The 18,354-nt window shown below is 43.3% G+C and overlaps 1 protein-coding gene across 1 annotated transcript in view; it reads left to right on the top strand.

The window, feature by feature from the left end:
• The window catches only part of TTLL7 (tubulin tyrosine ligase like 7), a 1,104,754-nt gene that overhangs the window by 495,142 nt on the left and 591,258 nt on the right, over positions 1 to 18,354 (top strand). The window contains exon 9 of the mRNA XM_086936338.1: positions 9,179 to 9,395. Within this exon, the coding sequence (XP_086792464.1) occupies positions 9,179 to 9,395 (217 nt within the window). The remainder of the gene's footprint in view (positions 1 to 9,178; positions 9,396 to 18,354) is intronic.

The following is an 18,354-nucleotide window of genomic DNA, read 5'->3' as shown; positions in this document are numbered from 1 at the left end:
CCTGCTCACTGCTTCATCTCCACATTTGCATGCCAAGGGTTGCAAGAGAAATTAGGTACACCTGTGGCCAGCAGGTACTAGCCTCCTGACACCTGAGACATATGATCACAGTGAGCTCTGTTAAGCCCCATGTTCCTTCAGTCCAGCAGTGGTCATTGCAGCAGTGTTCTTTGTTTGACAGGCCCTTTGTTTCCAAAGTTCTTGAACTTTATTTAATCCTTGTTTTCAGAGATTCCTGAGGTGGTGCTAAATTCTTGTTACTTGAGCTACCACTTCCTGTGGTGCTTCCTTGAAACCTCAGCTGTAGTGTTTCCTTGTTGAATTGGTACTGCCTGCAGTGCATGCTTAATTACTGAGCTAGGACTATTTACTACACCCTTGAATTTTCACTCCTTATTTATTTATCTTTTTACCAGTGCCTATCTTCTTTCCATTTACATTAGTTCTGTTTTTTTAGTTTGCTACCTTCCTGTTCCCCCTGTCTCTGCTTTTTTTCCCCTTTTTTACTGTTAAGCACTCCTCCTTGCTATCTCCCTGTCTATCGTGATAGCGTATTTTAGTCGTTCTTTGTTCTTCCCACCTCGAGTGTTCCTGTTTGATCATTAGGATTTGTGGGAACATTTGACTATCTAGATGGGCTTTCTTGCCTACTGTGAATATTGTCCTTGTGTTCATTTTATAATATACCCAAAGGTATCAGCTCCACATACTCTGCCTTTGCATGTATGCTCTTTATATGGGCTTTTAGAATCAGTATCTGTAACAGCAATTGTGGGCAGGGATCTTACTGAGCTTCAGCGTTACTATGTAGAGCTCCCAAGTGCTTTATCCTACATTTCCTCTATTGTTTATGTTGTAATTTGCATGGTTTTAACATCCTGGGTGTTAGTTATTCTGAATTGTGAATTTTCTCTTTAGTGTTTATTCTTGCAGAGCTTTGACTTTTTTGTTCCATGTGCAGAGCGTCCCCATTGGTTCCAGAAGATAATTGAGTTTTTGTGTGAGGGTGATGAAGACCCTTCTAAAACAAGAACCAAAATCCCTGTTAGGGTAAACCACAAAAAGTTACTAAATTAACCTGTGCTTAACCCTGGGTAGCTTGGTACAAAAGCAGTCAGATTTAACATTGATGCAATGTGTTAAGTATTTATGCAGCCCTCAAATAGTTATAAAGTGAAAACACAACACAAGAAAAATCCCAAACCAATTTAGAAAAATAGAGTACTTTGTAATCAATTATTTGACACCAATATGACAAAAATCCAATCAGTAGAATCAGAGTTAAAAAAAATTGTAAGTTTTTAGTAAAAAGAAAATCTAGCACCTAATAGATCAGTGTTCAGACCGCGGACATCTAGTCATGTGCGACAGAGTCAAATTCCAAAAATATGGCTGACCCCAATAGAGTGCAGTCCAGCTACAATAAGCGGATTGGGCCCGGTCAGCACTTACCTTCAAACTTAGAGGAAACCCTGACAAAAAATGTTTAAGAATGTGAAGTTCAGCAGGGCCAGGCTGCAGGAGGTGTCTGAGGAGGGAGCATCATTGCCGGATGACCTTGGGTTGAAACCACAGTGATGATTTCAATGTTCTGACTTAGGGGCTGATTCCGATTTCGGTCGGAAGGGCTCCGAACGATGGTCGGAGCCCTTCTAACCGAACCGGAACGTGTCACACAGATTCCTTTCCGACCAAGCCATTCTGAAGGGCTCGGTCAGAAAGAAATCCGACTCAGATTTCTGGATTGCGGACGACAGGCTCAGGAATGCTGTCCGGAAATCCTTCAGTGCTCCCCCGACCGCCTCTTTGCGAATGAGGGAGTATGATGGCAGTTTTTCACAGCCTTTTCGTGCTTGTTTTTCCGGCACGAAAAGGCTGTTGGAAACTGTCTTTTGAGGGCCCCCAGTAGGGCCCCAATGGGTGCGACGCAGCCAAATTGCGGCCTGGGGGCACCTATGGTGCCTCTCTGTGGATCCCTGCACCCGGTGGCAGGCACCTTTGGGTGCCGGCCACAGGGTGCAGGGATAAACTGCACCCCTGCTTTTCACATTGCAAGCATGCTTTCCGCTCGGAAAGCATGCTAGTATTATGAAATATACAAGTGTGACCGAAACCTGTTTGGTCACATCGTACTAGCAGGGCCGTAACCGACAACAGCAGGTCAGTCGGTTACGGCTCATCACTGATGTTGGACGGATCGGAATCGGCCCCTTAGTCGCCAAAATGGAACTCGAAAACCTTCAACAGGACGAAGCAGAGGTCTGTAGCCATAGACAATACCACAAGGCAGGATACACCTCCTTCCCCAGTCATGGTCCCAATTTGCATTCTTAATGGAGGAACCCTTAACAGGTTTCGACAACTGGAAACTCCTAGACGGCCTTAGAAAACAGTTAGGCAGGAAAATGCCAACTTTATAAAAGTGTTATTTTCAAACGTATCATTTAAAATCTGACTTGAGCATTAAAGAGGTTTTCAAATTACAATTAATTTGTGTCCAAACTTAGCTTTCCTATCTGCTTCCAATCAAACCTTAGCGCTTATTAGATGTATTAGGTAACCCAATGGTATCCAATGGGAGAGTTAGGCCTTGCAATTGTGAAATTTAGGAATCAGTTTTTCACTACCAGGACATGTAAAACTTAAAAACACACTTCCTACGTTGTATATACAGTGCATCCTGCACTATGGGTTGTTAAGGGCCTACCTCAGGGGTGACTTAGGTTTATTAAAAAGTAAGGGTTAGGACTGGCAAAAGGTATATTTTACCAGGTAGAATTGGCAGTTTAAAACTGCACTACCGTCTACAATGGCAGGACTGAGACATGTATTAAAGTGCTATTTTGATGGGTGGCATGATGAGTACTGCAGGCCCACTAGCTATTAATTTGCATATCTCAGGTGCAAGTACTACCATATACTAGGTATGCATGTGTGGCTGAGTCACTCAAACATCTATTGACACACCACACAGACAGCCATCCACTCACACACTCAGGCCCTCACACACCCACTTAAAGAGCGACTCACACTGATATATCTACTTACAGACTCACTCAGACACTCGCACACCCACTCGCAGATGCACTCAGACACTCATGCACCCAGTCACAGACCCATTCAGCCACTCACAGACCCATTCAGGCAAATTTTCACCCACTCATAGACCCACTCAGATATGTACACCCACTCAAAGACCGACTCAGACACTCATGCATCCACTTATAGACCAATACAGGCACTCACACACCCACTCACAGATCCTCTCAGATACTAACGTACCCACTCACAGACCCACTGAGACACTCATGCACTCGCTCATACTCCTACTCAGACAATTATGCATACACTCACAGACCCACTGAGACACTAATACACCCACTCGTTGACCTGTTGAGACACTCAATCAGATACTCAGGCACCGACTCACACACTAATGCACCCACTCACACACCCAGTGAGACACTAATGCAGCCACTCCGAGACCCACACAGACACTAACACACCCATTGAGAAACTCACTCACTCACCCACAGAGACAGTCATGCACTTACTCACACACTCACTCTAAAAGCTTACAGGTTACAGTTAGGAAATATCATTTTAAAAACCTTAGAAATTCCCTCAAAAACCAAAGGTTTCAGTGATGTCATAGTTAAGAAACAACGTAAAAAAACCTTAGAAATTCACTGAAAAACCAAAGGTTACAGGGATGATATAGTTAGGAAATAAACTTTTTTTAAACTTGGAAATTCACTGAAAAACCAAAGTTACATGGACAATATATGGAGGCTCACATTTCACTCGTACACAACCAGTCAGTGAATATTAAGAGTTATAGTTAGCTAAGCTGACTATAACTTACGCCCCTCAATGCACTGCTTATGACCTCACATATTACATCACTCATGACATGGTCAGTGGCATCACTCATGACATCTCACAATTTCTCAAGTGTGACTTATAAACAAGTAGTGATTATTTAGGCAGCACTGTAGGTTAAGGCGTAGACACTGTCATACAGTTCAGCCAGCATTTACTTATAATTACATATGGTATAATGTACTTCTGCCATACATTCGTCGTAGAGGAGATCTGTGAATATATAGAGGATTGAAGCTAAAGACCAAAGAATTCTGAGGTGATACCCTTTTAGCATATTGCAGAGGGTTCTTTATTCCTATAATACATGGTCACACCATCACCCTTCGGACAAACAACTTAAATGTTGGTGTCTTGCTCCTCTGTATTAAAAGAGATGGTATGATTATAAGCATGAAAAAATAAAGCAGAATATACAATGCAACATTTAACACACCCAAAAAACATTTAGCAATTTGTTGCAAAAAAAGATATTAGAATCAGTTTAATGTAAGTCAGATAAATTCTGCATCTCTGAATATATAATAACAGAGTCTACCTTCACTGTAATGTCCAATAATATACAGAAAAGACACATTTTGCAATAAATATCTCCTTTCTGCTGATCACTTCATTTTAGAAAAAATGTGTCAGAAAATTGATATCCAGTTCTTGTTTTCATTGTTTATATTGCTGCAGTAATAGTGAGCTGCCTTTCCTTCTTAGCTCCTAGTTCTGGTGTAGACTTTATGATGTCACAACTTAGTTTTAATAACTTATCAGGACAGGCTTTCGCACTGGTGGCGCACTGTGTAACAATCTTTTTGGTGACCTCGTTCTTCACGAATTCCCACACTACCGCACTCCATCAATGCCCCTTGTATCTCCTCCCCATAGCCCCTATCTGACATATATTTCATTTTTTATTGCGCTCCTCATAATTCACTCACACTCAGTTCTGTGATCTGCATAGTACACGTTCATTGCAGAAGCCACATTAACCCTCTGAGCTAGTTAAGGATGAGTCAAAACTGCCACTAGTCAAAACTCAAACTCTCCCCAGCAGGAACATTAATCACCAGAGTTATCTTGACATTTTTATCATTGCCTGAAGACATCCTAGACATGCAAGGAACTCTGCTGCGGTGCTTTTAAACCCATAAGTTATTTTGAAATACAGCAAAAGCCCCCCCCCCCCCTATTCCTAGCAAGGTCTGTGCCAAAAACTGGGACTGTTTATCATTGTTTAGCAGCTACAGCACTTACAGTTGATTCGAGACATCACTCGACTGTCGAACGGCAATTAGAAACAAGATTGTATACAGAAATTGCACGCTCCCATAATATGATCTGCAAACCCGACATGTTTTGGAAGGTTCATAAATGATTAATGTGTGCAAAACGCTTCGCGATGAAGTTGCACGTGTAATTCCAGCTGCCTTTATTCTCTAAAAACTGGAGAATGTATTAATACTTTCATTCTGGTTTACAAAAATAAGGTTTGAGTGCTCTCTAGTGGTTCTCTTTCAAAATGCAGTACTTTCAGCTATATAAATGAATGGTAAGTAAGGTAGATTATATATGCCAAAAGAAAAATGCTCTACAGACATTTAGGCGCAAATACACGATATATATTTGTCTTCTCTAAATAAAATGCTTTGAACCAAAACAGGCAAATTTCAGTACTTACACATTTGAGCCAGACCCATAAATCAGTTTTTAACTTTGCGTTTTTTCAGGAAATTTCCAGCTTCTTTTTTATAATATACTTTATTCCTGCCTGCACAAGGTCTTTGGATGTGCTTAATTGGTGTTAGCTGCAGAATCTTGACTCAGGGCAGTCCTTGCATCTAACCCGCTGTACTCCGCCAACACCTGCCTCTACAGTATTTGGCTGTGCATAGTATTGGTAGACCGCAGGGCGTGGCCTTTTACCGGGCCCTACTCCCAATCCTCTGCAGCACTCAAACACTGCTGCACACACCCTACCCTGCAGGACATTTGTTTGTTTCCTTTTTTTCTTTGCCTCACTATTTCTCTATGTCTTATACCCTTTCTGTCTTTTTTAAAATCTTTAGTGAAAGTCACAAATCGAATTCAGTTCAAGGCTTTTTCGCACAATGGTGGATGATTCCACCACTTAAAATAGAGGTTTGCACAATTTTATTGACTCAAGAAACACTTAATGTTTCCTGCATTTTTTCTGATGTGTTACTCAAGTTTCCCATTGTACAGGGTCTCCCCCACTCCCTCAGACTCACCCCCTCGCCCCCCTCCCCAAAAAAAAACACTCCTCCATGTAGGGCTTAAACTGTGTCTGGCACCAGCAGTTCTAAAAAGCAGGTGCTGAGATGGGTCCCTATCGAGCTCTCCCTTTTTGCCCTCAAATGAAAAAAAAAATCTTGCCTCTGCAACAGTACCACTATTCATTGTCTGTGAGGTAACTTCAAAGAGACTCTTTATAATTATTTCAGTCTCATAATTTTAGAACTGAAGCTTTTTCAATATTATATACAACGAAGCCATAGTTGTTGCTTATTTATCTTATGCAACTAACAACCATTTACAAAGCCAATGGTACTGCCATGTTGTCGGTTTAATGTTACTTAGGTTGTATATGGATGCAATGACAGAAACAGCAAAATCCCAGTTGGGTGGCACACTACGCTAAGCACAAATGTTTGGCTTAGGTGTTTTTAAGCCACACACTTAATTACATTGTCCACACCCGATTCAATGAATCAATCAGGATGTATAGAGCGGGGCTGCTTCACCTGTGAGGGTGTTGAGGCGCTGTTGGATCATCCTGCTTGTTCTCCTATTGGTTGAACATCCAGGTCTTGAAGTCCTTCCTGAGTTGCTAGAGCGATGGTGAGGCTCTGAGGTGCAGGCAGAGGTCATTCCAGGTCTTGGACGCCAGATGGGAGAAGGAGCAGACTCCGCTGTTTGTCTGGTGGATAAGACGGGTGGCATCTAGGAAGAGGGATCTGGATCTGAGTTTCCTGGTGGACTGGTGAATAATTACGCATTGGTTGAGGTATGCAGGTTCATCATTGTGTAGTGCCTTGTATGCGTGGGTGAGTAGCTTTTACTTGCATCTCTTCATGACATGTAGCCAGTGGCGTTTTCTGAATTGAGTGGTTATGTGCGTCATTCTGAGGAGTTCGAGGAAAAGCCTGGCCACTGTGTTCTGGATCGTCTGGAGATTATCCATGAGTTTGGCTGTTATTCCTACATAGAGGGAGTTGTCATAGTCGAGTCTGCTGGTGACGAGAGCATGCGTGATAGTTCATCTGGTGTTGGTCGTGAGCCATCTGATAACCCACCTGAGCATTTGTACCATGAAGAAGAATGCAGTGGAGACAGCGCATATTTGCTTCTTCATGGATAGCTGACTGTCGAGGATGATGCTGAGGTTGAAGGTGTGTTTTTGGGTATCGGGGTTGGGCCCAGCTCCAGGGGCCAACATTCTTTGTTCCAGTGTGTGTCCTTGCCTTTCTGGAGATGGCTACTTCTGTCTCATAGATGTTGAGTCTGAGATTGTTGTTGTTCATTGAATTGGCAACCTCTTTCATGCATCTTTGGAACTCGTCGTTGCTGGTCTTTAGAGAAAGAATGAGTTGGGTGTCGTCGGCGTAGGAGAGGATGTTGAGTCTAATGAGATAACCTCCCAGATCACTGGGTTCCACCTTCGATAAATTGGCATCAGTAACTAGGTATAAGCGGTCCTTTTGGGGCGGCAGAGGCTTTGTTGTGGGAGACGCAAAAGCCTGGAATAATCTTCCCTTCATATCAAATCTATGTCAAATCTGCTGGCTTTAGGAAATCACTAAAAGCCTGGCTTATTAGGACCTGCTAAAAACCTATCCGGAATCCTTTCTTTTGTGGTTTCTCAGCTAGCACCAAGACGCCTGATGGCATTCGAGTGCTTAACAAGACCATTTAAAGAAACATAACATAACATAATGTAACGTAACGCAACATAAAAAACTGAAAAAATAGTGAAATTCAAATACTCCCCAGGGCGGATTCACGATGTGATTGACAAATCTCACAAAATATCTGAATGTTCTGGAGCCAAAGAAACCAGTGTCTGATGCAAGCTGACTCCAAGCTCTTTTAAGGATGTATTGAACACACTTTCTTCAATTTGAATGGCACAAGTGCTGTACAGGTCAACTCTAGAAATATCAGAGGACGAGGGAGAGGAAGGGTGGAGAGAGAAAAACAGGAGGGCACTAGACACAGTGCTGGAAGACTAGCAGCATAAAGTGGCAGCGGGGACCTTCCTGTGGTGAATAGTCCTAGAACCATCAACCCAACGTACATCCTAATCATTCTAACGTAACTCGTTGCGTAGTTCTTGCCAGCCAACCCACCTAGCCTTATCCCTCTAGATTGTTATTAGATCCCATGTGAGGACAGCATATTGGTGCAATATAAAACACATAAATAAATACATACACAGTAAAACAAGCAGGTAACGTTTAGGTCATTCTTCGTCCACTAATTTCAGTTTCCATAGAATGGATGATTGAATTCAGGTTTGATTATTATATTATCTATGTATTTATTCCATTTATTAAATGCCATGACTAACCCTTGAAATAAAAACTTGTAATTACTTTTAAGACAACGAGGTTAAATATCAACAACTCTGTTATATATATAATTAAATATTAGAACATATAGAATATATTTAATTTGAAGTAAAGTTTGCAAGAAATATGCAATAATCTGTATTCAAGGTGTTGTCATGTGTTAATATTCGCCGAGACACAGTAAAAATACATAATTCATTCATTCCTTCAGTACATTTTTGAGAGATAAACTACGGGTGTGTTGGCCTCGTGGGAGGTTTTATCCCCAGTGGTGCAGAAATGTATACATTTAGGAGCTCATTCAGGCTGTGAGCAAATAATAAAAAAAATACGGCCGGGCAATTACTCAGCAAGTTCACTGTGTGTGCGGTTTCAGGTTTCTTTTGTTAAAACCCCACAGTGATGCAGTAAACTTCACAGAAAAAGATGCTGGTTATCACAGGTAAAAATACACTATTCTGATAAACATGCAAAGATATGCAGCAACTGTTTTAGCGCATAAAAGTCATTTATTTGTTCAACAACCAATATGTTGAGGTGGTAGTGAGTGGCTGCATGTTAGCGACTCCTGCTTTTTCATTGTCTTCTAGAGGGGCAGTTTTTGAAACCCGAGTGAAACTGAGGATATTGTTTCTTTTTTGCAATAAAACATGTTGCAATCACCCAACGTGCAAGGATGATCTTATTAATCCCCATCTGTTTCTGTGTTTTAACAGGATCTCATTGATAAGAAGCGGAGACAGAATACAGTCTCAAGAGCACTTGATCGTGCAGGAGTACCTTGACAAGCCTTTTCTCATGGAGGGATATAAGTTTGATTTGCGGATTTACATTTTAGTGACCTCCTGTGACCCACTGCGAATATTTTTGTATAATGATGGACTTGTGAGAATGGGTACTGAGAAATATTACCCTCCTAGTGAATCAAATTTGGTAAGTGGAAATATGCATGTAAATGGTAGCTCCATACTCAAATATATGGTACATGTTTCACATTTAACTGGTATGCTAAGGAGCTGGCGGGTAAAATATTTCAGAAAATAATCGCTGAACGTCACTTTATCGATAACATTGTATTGTTACAGTTTAATTGTAGGAAAGTGGATTATTAAGGGGTGTGATTTTGAGACCTCACAATGTAATAATGTCACAATCTTAAACAAGTCCAGTGAGGTTCCTTAAAGAAAACCTTTAGCTCGGTCCTAGGTAGCTCTAGAACCGAGCAGTTAGGATTAATTAAAAGGATAACTGTAAAGCAATTCGAAGTACCAAAACACAACTGGTAAGTGTCGAACTCAACGTAATAAAAATCCAACACCAATTTATAGGAATATAGTGTAATTATCTCTTAAATTAGATACAAAAGCGACAAAAATCTAGTGAGGGAATCAGAGATATTATTTTTAAAAGGGTAAGTAAATTCTTCTAAGTTCTTATAAATCGTTGTAATATGCGTCACATTTCCTGAGCTAACGGGATAGCATGACTACCAGTCCTCATTAAAACTGGCCACAACAGGTTAGGAGCCAGTCACGTCCACTATGGCCCCGGGAGAGTTACCTATCAGCAGGTTCAATGTTCTCACAGAAGATTTCACCTGGATCGAGGTTCCAGCAAAGAAGTTATCCTGATCCTGGGGGTGCAGGATCCTGAGAAGTTGCTAAGGATGCTGAAGATATTGGAGCTGTGAAACAGATGCAGTGAGTGTTTCTGGGGCACCCTGGGTCCACAAGCTTCAAGGGTTTTCTCCGGGCTCAGGACTTGATCTCCCACTATGCCCCAGTGAAGTTCAGTTCCAGTTGCTACTGATCGACTGGTCTTCATTTACAGTGGTCTTCAGTGGTTGTCCATAAGGGAGTCTCTTTTTCTTGCAGGAGGACCATGGTCCACTTTGACGATGGCCGTGGGTCCCACAGACTTGGGGACACCTCGAGCTGGTCAGGACTAGGTCTTCAAGCAGGCACTTCAGTGTGTAGCTGTGAGCAGGCGATCCTGGGCAAATGGCTGTCACAAGTGCAGGCTTCCTTCTGCTTTTGTGTCCCTGGTGTCTTCTATCCTGGCACAAGTGGATCCTTTTTCCACAAGAGACCACTGCAGAGGCTGTCCTCTTTACAAGTCCCTTGGGTTCAGCAGATGCAGTCCAGTCTTTTGTGCAGACTCTCCTTGCTGGGTCCCGGGAGCAGCAAAGCAGTCTTCCTCCAGTTCTGGGCACAAGTGGACATCTTTTTCCACGAGAGGGCTCAGCATGCATCGTACTCTTTGCCAGTTCCTTGAGTTCAGCAGGTGCAGTCCTTCCTTGGTACAGCCTCTCTTTACTGGGTTTAGGGAGCAGCAGAGCAATCCTTCTTCAGCCTCCTTGCTAGTCCAGCAGTGATCTCAGGAGTACTGGTGTGGGGTGCCTCTTTTATGCCATCTTCTCGTTTGTGGGAGGGAGGACTCACTAGCCAATTGGGAAATAGTTCCCAAGAGGCAACCCTTCCCACTTTATGTCACGTTCCGGGAGTTTGGCCTTTAAATAATCCTAAAATACCCCTCTCTACTCTAAACCAAGATGGCACAATCCTTCTTCCCTGGTGAGGAGCCCTGAGCACACCCTAGAGGTGTACCTAGTGTAGTAAGCCACTCCTTCTAAAAAACAGATTCTGCAACAGGTTTTCCCCCTCTGGCGGAGATGCCAGCTTGGCTGCCTACACAGGTAAGTGGTCAGGCGAAGGTGTAATTGCCATTTGCTTCACTGAGGTGGTAGCCTCTTTGAAGCTGGGGCATCTGTGGCCATACTTGAAATCGCTGTGATCTAAGGGTGAGAAAACACACCAGGGTGTTAAAACTGCCTTCATCCACAGAAATCTGTGGCATGCTTCATCATAGGGCTCCTAACACACCTCTGTGCAGACCAACACCGGAGATGGAGCAATAGGGGAGGGAAAGACAATACAACACATAGAGAACCGGTGTGGGATCACAAATGGAAATGGAGCAGAAAAACAAGGCCATTAAAGGACCAGTGGATGATGGTATGGTAGGCTATAATAAATCAATCAATCAGGGAATTATAAGCGCGCTACTCACCCTTGAGGGTCTCAAAGCGCTGGGGGGGTGAGGGGGTACGCAGCTCCGTTCAGCCAAAGAGCCAAGTCTTGAGGGTCTTCCTGAAGGTGTCCAGGGAGGGGGCAAGTCTGATGTCTGCCGATAGCTCGTTCCAGGTATTGGTTGCAATGTGGGAAAACGATCTCCTGCATGCTCTGGCTCTGTGGATGCATGAGGTTTCGACCAGAGCAAGGTTGGACAATTGTAGATTTCTTTTGGGTGCGTGGAAGTTTATTCTGTCGTTGAGGTACTTGGGTCCGTTGTTGTGTAGGCATTTGTAGGTGTGGGTGAGGATTTTGAAGGTGACTCTCTTCCTCACAGGGAGCCAGTGGAGTCTCCACAGGTGTTCGCTGATGTGTTCGTGTCGGGGGATGCCGAGGACGAGTCTGCTGGCAGTGTCCTGTATGGTCTGGAGTTTGCAGAGTAGGGACTTGTTGATGCCGGCAAAGAGTGCGTTGCCATAGTCCAGACTGCTGGTGATGAGTGCATGGGTGACTGTCTTCCTTGACGCGGTGTGGATCCATTAGAAAATCTTGCGCGGGATGCTGAGGGATTATAAGCAGCTGAAGGTGACTGCGTTGACCTGTCTGTTCATGGTGAGTGATGAGTTGAGTATGATGCCGAGGTTTTTGGCGTGGTCTGCGGGGCTGGGAGGTTTCCCTCCACTCTGAAAAATGTTGACATCTATCAGCCGGCTACTGTAAATACCCTGGCTTTCATCAGGACTAAAAAGAGAAAGACCCCATAGGTACTTCCCCTACCTCCTCACTCCTAAGGTAGAGTGTAGACACACATCTGAGTGAATGCTCAGAAAAAAATGGAAGAGTAACTTGCTGTCTGAGGGAAACCTGTAATAAAACCAACAAGAACATGTATCACATATACAGTGCAGTGCCCTCTGTGAACAAATCACACAAGGATAAAGAAGGTGGTTTTTACCAACCTGATCAAACCAGCGATTCCATATGGGCGTTGCAATCAAACAGAGGCCACTAGTGTAATTCGTAAGGCCTTACGTCCCAATTAACAAGGATAGACAACCCATTTGAGCGCTCAACTCACACTTGTTCCTTACATTAATATTACCCAAGGTAAAAAAGGCATTGGTGCTAAGTGAAAGAGACATGACCATTCACTCTGCAAATCTTAAAGAGTTTATTAAAATCACAGCTTGAACTGGCGGGGGAGCAAGAACAGCTCCCTAGAGTCACACGCTGTTGGGATACAGAGGTAAAAAGATAAAACAGGAGGAAACCAATAGTTAAGTGTGTGATAGTTTGCTCTACTGTAAGCAAGTCACTGGGTTGGCATCGGGACTCGGTCTGTCAATTCTAGCGATTGCCCACAGAGTGCCTGCTCGGCCTTCCATGGCTGCCCTAGAGATAATTAACGTACTTCGTCAAGGTGAGCTGTTTTAGATGAATTGTCCCAGCGTCTTGCAGTTGCAATGTACTGCACGGTTGGAGCTGGTGATATCGGTCCCTGCCTCGGTCTGCGTCATCACGTGCGTGACGTACTCGACCAGCAGATAGGTTAGAGGCAGAGTGGGAGGTGGAGCACTGACTACCTACTCCATCTTGGGTGTAGAAAATGTCAGAGCGCATGAGCGGTATGTTCAGCCTCAATCTCATTTAAGTCATGCTCATAACAGACAGAATGATTGTATGAGTGACTGTATGGATAACTGTATACTTGTAATACTGATTTTATAATACACTATTGGGGTCATTAGGACGGCGGGCGGACTTAGTCCGCCCGCCATCCTATCGGTGATTGGGACCGCCCGCCATAAGGGCGGGGGTCCCGTGGGGGGGTATTAGAATGCACCCGCCATTGTGGTGCGCGCATCCTGCATTTTTAGCATTGTGGCGGGCGGTGCTCTCAGCACCGCCCGCCACAATGCTAAAATTGCACATATGCATTTGCATAAACAAAGCAGCATGCACCGCGCGGTGCCTGCAGATTTGTTTATACAAATGCAGGGGGTACCACAGGTACCCCCGTGTGCACCCCCCACCTCTCCTTCACGCCCCAAAGTGAAGACCGCATGCCTTTCCGTGGCGGCATTTGAAACAGCCCATGGTAATATGGCTGGTGGTGTCTATTAGACACCGCCACCATATTGGACCTTTTCCGCCCCGGTCGCAAGGCGACCGGGGCGGAAAAGCGGCAGACGGTCTTTCCGTCCGCTGCGGTCCCCCCGCCATCCTAATATGGCAGGGGCTCATTTAGGTGTGGATAGCTGGCGGATTGCCCCCACCAGGCCGGCGGTGGCAACCGCCAGCCTGGCGGGGGCGATCAGCCTGCCATCCTAATGGGTCCCTAAGTATGAGTTACTATCTAAATGAATAGATGAAGTGGTGTTTGTATAAGTGTGTAGCTAAGTAAGTATGTAGGTATGATCCATTGTTTGCATAAGTGAGTAGAATGACTTCATAAGTGAATAGGATGTGTGCTGGTGTGTAATGTCAATATAGATGTATAAGTATTTTTAATAGTGTTCTATTATTCATTGACAGAATGTATGAGTGAATCTACAGGTAAGTGATTAGATGTGTGTATACATCTAGAAATCACTGAGTGGGTTTTTAGATACATGTATTGTTGTGTCAATGGATTCAAATATGATACTCCGTATTTACAATGAGTGATGAAAGATTTTACTAGTGTATGAAGAGGTGTATGTGATTGTCAGGTGGATGATGTCATCAGTGATGTCATCAGTGATGTCATTTGAGATGTCATCAGTGATGTCACTGACCATGTCATGAATGATGTAATATGTGACATCATCAGCAGTGGATTGCGGGTGCGCGAAATATAGTTAGTACAACTAACTATGGGGGTCATTAGGATGGCGGGCGGACTTAGTAAAAAATATTGAAATTGTAATATTTGTTTTTTTAAAGGTTATATACTTTTTAATTTATATATATTTTATATCGCAGGCAATGATATCCTACGGAAGGAAATTCAAGTTACTTTAACTACGATTAGAATTACTTTTCAGGATCAGTAGTGGGCTGAACGATGCAGCACCGAGGTCTCTCCTGATAACAGGTGAGTAAATCAGAATTCGTAGTTCGGCTGATTTTTGAGGAATCTTTTAAAGTTCCAAAACTCCACACTTAGAAAAATTTCCAAATGAAACCAGTCAATGTTTGCCTATGGACGGAAATTCAGTTTACTGTAACTACGATTAGAATTATTTTTCAGGATCAGCAGTGGGCTGAAAGATGCAGCACTGAGATCTCTCCTGATAACAGGTGAGTAAATCGGAATTCATAGTTCGGCTGATTTTTGAGAAATTTTTTACATTTCCAAAACTCCACACAGAAGAATTCCCAAGAGAAACCAGTCAATGTTAACCTATGGAAGGAAATTAAAGTTTCCAGTTACTGTAACTACAAATCGAATTACTTTTCAGGTTCAGTAGTAGGCAGAAAGTTGCAGCAGTGAGGTCTCTCCTGATAACAGGTGAGTAAATCGGAATTCGTAGTTCGGCTGATTTTTGAGGAATTTTTTAAACTTCCAAAACTCCACACTTAGTATTTTTTTTAAGTGAAACCAGTCAATGTTAGCCTATGGAAGGAAATTCAAGTTACTGTAACTACGATTAGAATTACTTTTAAAGTATGGGCGAATTTTGCGAATTGGCGGCTCACGAATTCGCAAAAAAATCCACGAATTCGCGGATTTCCCCGCGAAATCGCGGATTTTTTTGCAATTGCACTATACTCAACTGGAGTACTTTCTACTGGCTAATCCGTAAGTGCTACCTCGTTCGGTAAATGTATCGTGATTTTCCTACACTACAGCTGCGTAAAGGCCCAGAAGAGTTGTCCAGTCACCACGTGTGTCTGTAACTTTGCCACTGCGCCCATAGGCACCGAGGTCCCTCGAGTGAGCTGTCCATCACAGTGGGGGAAAGGGCCGGAAGAAGTTGCATAGCCTAGTGAGTGTGGGGCCGGGCTTCTGTGCGAGTTCACATGCCTCTTGTTTATAACGGGTCAGAGACCGATCAGAGCATCAGATGAGGAGAAAGCAGTAAGTGCTACCTCGTTGGGTAAATGTATCGTGCTTTTCCTACACTACAGCTGCGTAAAGACCCAGAAGAGTTGTCCAGTCACCACGTGTGTCTGTAACTTTGCCACCGCGCCCATAGGCACCGAGGTCCCTCGAGTGAGCTGTCTATCACAGTGGGGGAAAGGGCAGAAAGAGGTTGCATAGCCTAGTGTGTGTGGGGCCGGGTTTCTGTGCGAGTTCACATGCCTCTTGTTTATAAAGGGTCAGAGACCAATCAGAGCATCAGATGAGGAGAAAGCAGTAAGTGCTACCTCGTTGGGTAAATGTATCGTGCTTATCCTACACTACAGCTGCGTAACCTAGTGTGTGTGGGGCCGGGCTTCTGTGCGAGTTCACATGCCTCTTGTTTATAAAGGGTCAGAGACCGATCAGAGCATCAGATGAGGAGAAAGCAGCCTCCTTTTGACTGGAAGTACAGGTGGATTGCGCTCGAAACTCGTGGATGCCTAGACCTCCATCACGAATTACAGCTATTTATAGACTGTAGATTTGGGGAGAAAGCACACCTGCCTAGCATCGACCATGCTCACTAGATTCTTAGGCTGATTATAATAATGCGTTACTGAATTTGAGCTTCAACTCGGGCACCTGCTTAATTTATATCTGTAAGTGCCTCCTGCTGAGGTTTAATTGTTGTGACAGGAGCCTCGTTGCCTAATTGTAACTATTCTCTGACCCTGCTTCGAGGGTCAGAGCAGGGTCAGAGAATAGTTGCAAGTAGGCAACGAGGCGCAGCTCAGGAAGCACTTACAGGGTTACAGCAGGTGCCCAAGGTGAAGTTAATTTCTTTGTAACCCTTTTGTAAACGGTTACAAAGAAATTAGCTTCAACTTGTAACCCTGTAAGTAATTCCTGAACAAAATTCGTCCCGCTCGCGGACTCGCGAATTTTGCCGCAATTTCGCGAGATTCGCGGATCGCGAAATTGCAGAAAATCCGCAAATTCCGCGAGCGGAACAAATGTTCGGCCCATACTTATTACTTTTCAGGATCAGTAGTGGACTGAAAGATGCAGCACTGAGGTCTCCCCTGATAACAGGTGAGTAAATCGGAATTCGTAGTTGGGCTGATTTTTGAGGAATTTTTTTAAACTTCCAAAACTCCACACTTATTTTTTTTTTTAAGTGAAACCAGTCAATGTCAGCCTATGGAAGGAAATTCAAGTTACTGTAACTACGATTAGAATTACTTTTCAGGTTCAGTAGTGGGCTGAAAGATGCAGCACTGAGGTCTCTCCTGATAACAGGTGCGTAAATCAGAATTCGTAATTTGGCTGATTTTTGAGGAATTTTTTAAAGTTCCAAAACTCCACACTTAGAAACATTTCCAAATGAAACCAGTGAATGTTAGCCTATGGAAAGAAATTCAAGTTACTGCAAGTATGGTTACATTTACTTTTCAGGGTCCGTCCTGGGCTCAAAGATGCAGCACTGACGTCTCTCGTGATAACAGGTGAGTAAATCGGAATTCGTACTTCGGGTGTTTTAGAGGAATATTTCGCTCAATAATGAAGGAAGGGGGCGGGGCCTGAGGTGACATGTGTGCAAACACGCCCACTGGCGCTTTTTAGGTTAGGGAATATATTCCTCTTCAATTCTGAGGTCACCTGTGAGCCAACTAGCCCACCAGGTACCTCCAGTATGCGCCAGGGAGTTGCGTTGCAGAGAGGTGTTCAGGGGGCACGCCCCCTTTTTACAACACTCTGCAATGCAGCTCCGTGGCGCTTACTGGAGGTACCTGTTGGACTACTTGGCACCTAGGGGACCTCTGGATTGAAGAGGAATATATTGCCCAACCTAAAACGCACCACAGGGCGTGTTTGCACACATGTCACCTCAAGCCCCGCCCCCTACCTTCACCACTGTGCAAACATGCCCCGTAACGTGTTCTAAGTTGGGGGATTAAGTCCCCTTGCATACTGGGGGTCCCTGGGGGCCAACTAAGCCACTAGGAGCCTCCAGTATTGGCCAGGGAGCTGCATTGCAGAGAGGTGTAAAAAAGGCCGTGGCCTCAGAACACCTCTCTGCAACACAGCCCCCTGGCCCGTTTGCAGAGGGGGTACTAATTCCCTTTGGATATATATATATATATAAAATATTTATTTTTCACAAAGACACACATTCACTGGATGATGTCATCAGTGATGTCATTTGAGATGTCATCAGTGATGTCATTGACCCTGTCATGAGGGATGTAATATGTGACGTGATCAGCAGTGCATTGCGGGCGTGCGAGTTATAGTTAGCTGAACTAACGGGGCAATTTCAATGGTTTTGTATGAGTGAAATGCCCAGCTTACTATAACACGTGTGAAACCTATGGTTTTTTCAGTGAATTTCTAAAGTTTTTTAAATGCTAACTACTAACTATAACGTGCCTGAAACCTATGTTTTATTGAGTGAATTTGCAAGGTTTTTTAAATGCTAATGCCTAACTATAACGTGGCTGAAACCTATGATTTTTTCAGTGAATTTCAAAGGTTTTGTAAATGATAATTTTTAAATGTATTAATTGTTATATTTTTTTATACTAATTTACTACATTGTTTTAAAGTATTTATTTTTAGATATTTTATTTTTTACATAACATATTTTTAATATAAATTGAAAAAAATGTTTTTAAAAATGTTGAAATTGTAAAATTTTCCTTTTTATTTAATATTTTTTAATGTATATATATATTTTATATAGCAGGCAATAATATCTAAGGAAGGAAATTCA

This window comes from Lissotriton vulgaris, chromosome 1_1, assembly GCF_964263255.1.
Source record: "Lissotriton vulgaris chromosome 1_1, aLisVul1.2, whole genome shotgun sequence".
Taxonomy (NCBI): domain Eukaryota; kingdom Metazoa; phylum Chordata; class Amphibia; order Caudata; family Salamandridae; genus Lissotriton; species Lissotriton vulgaris.
This window is presented reverse-complemented; position numbering and strand designations above follow the sequence as displayed.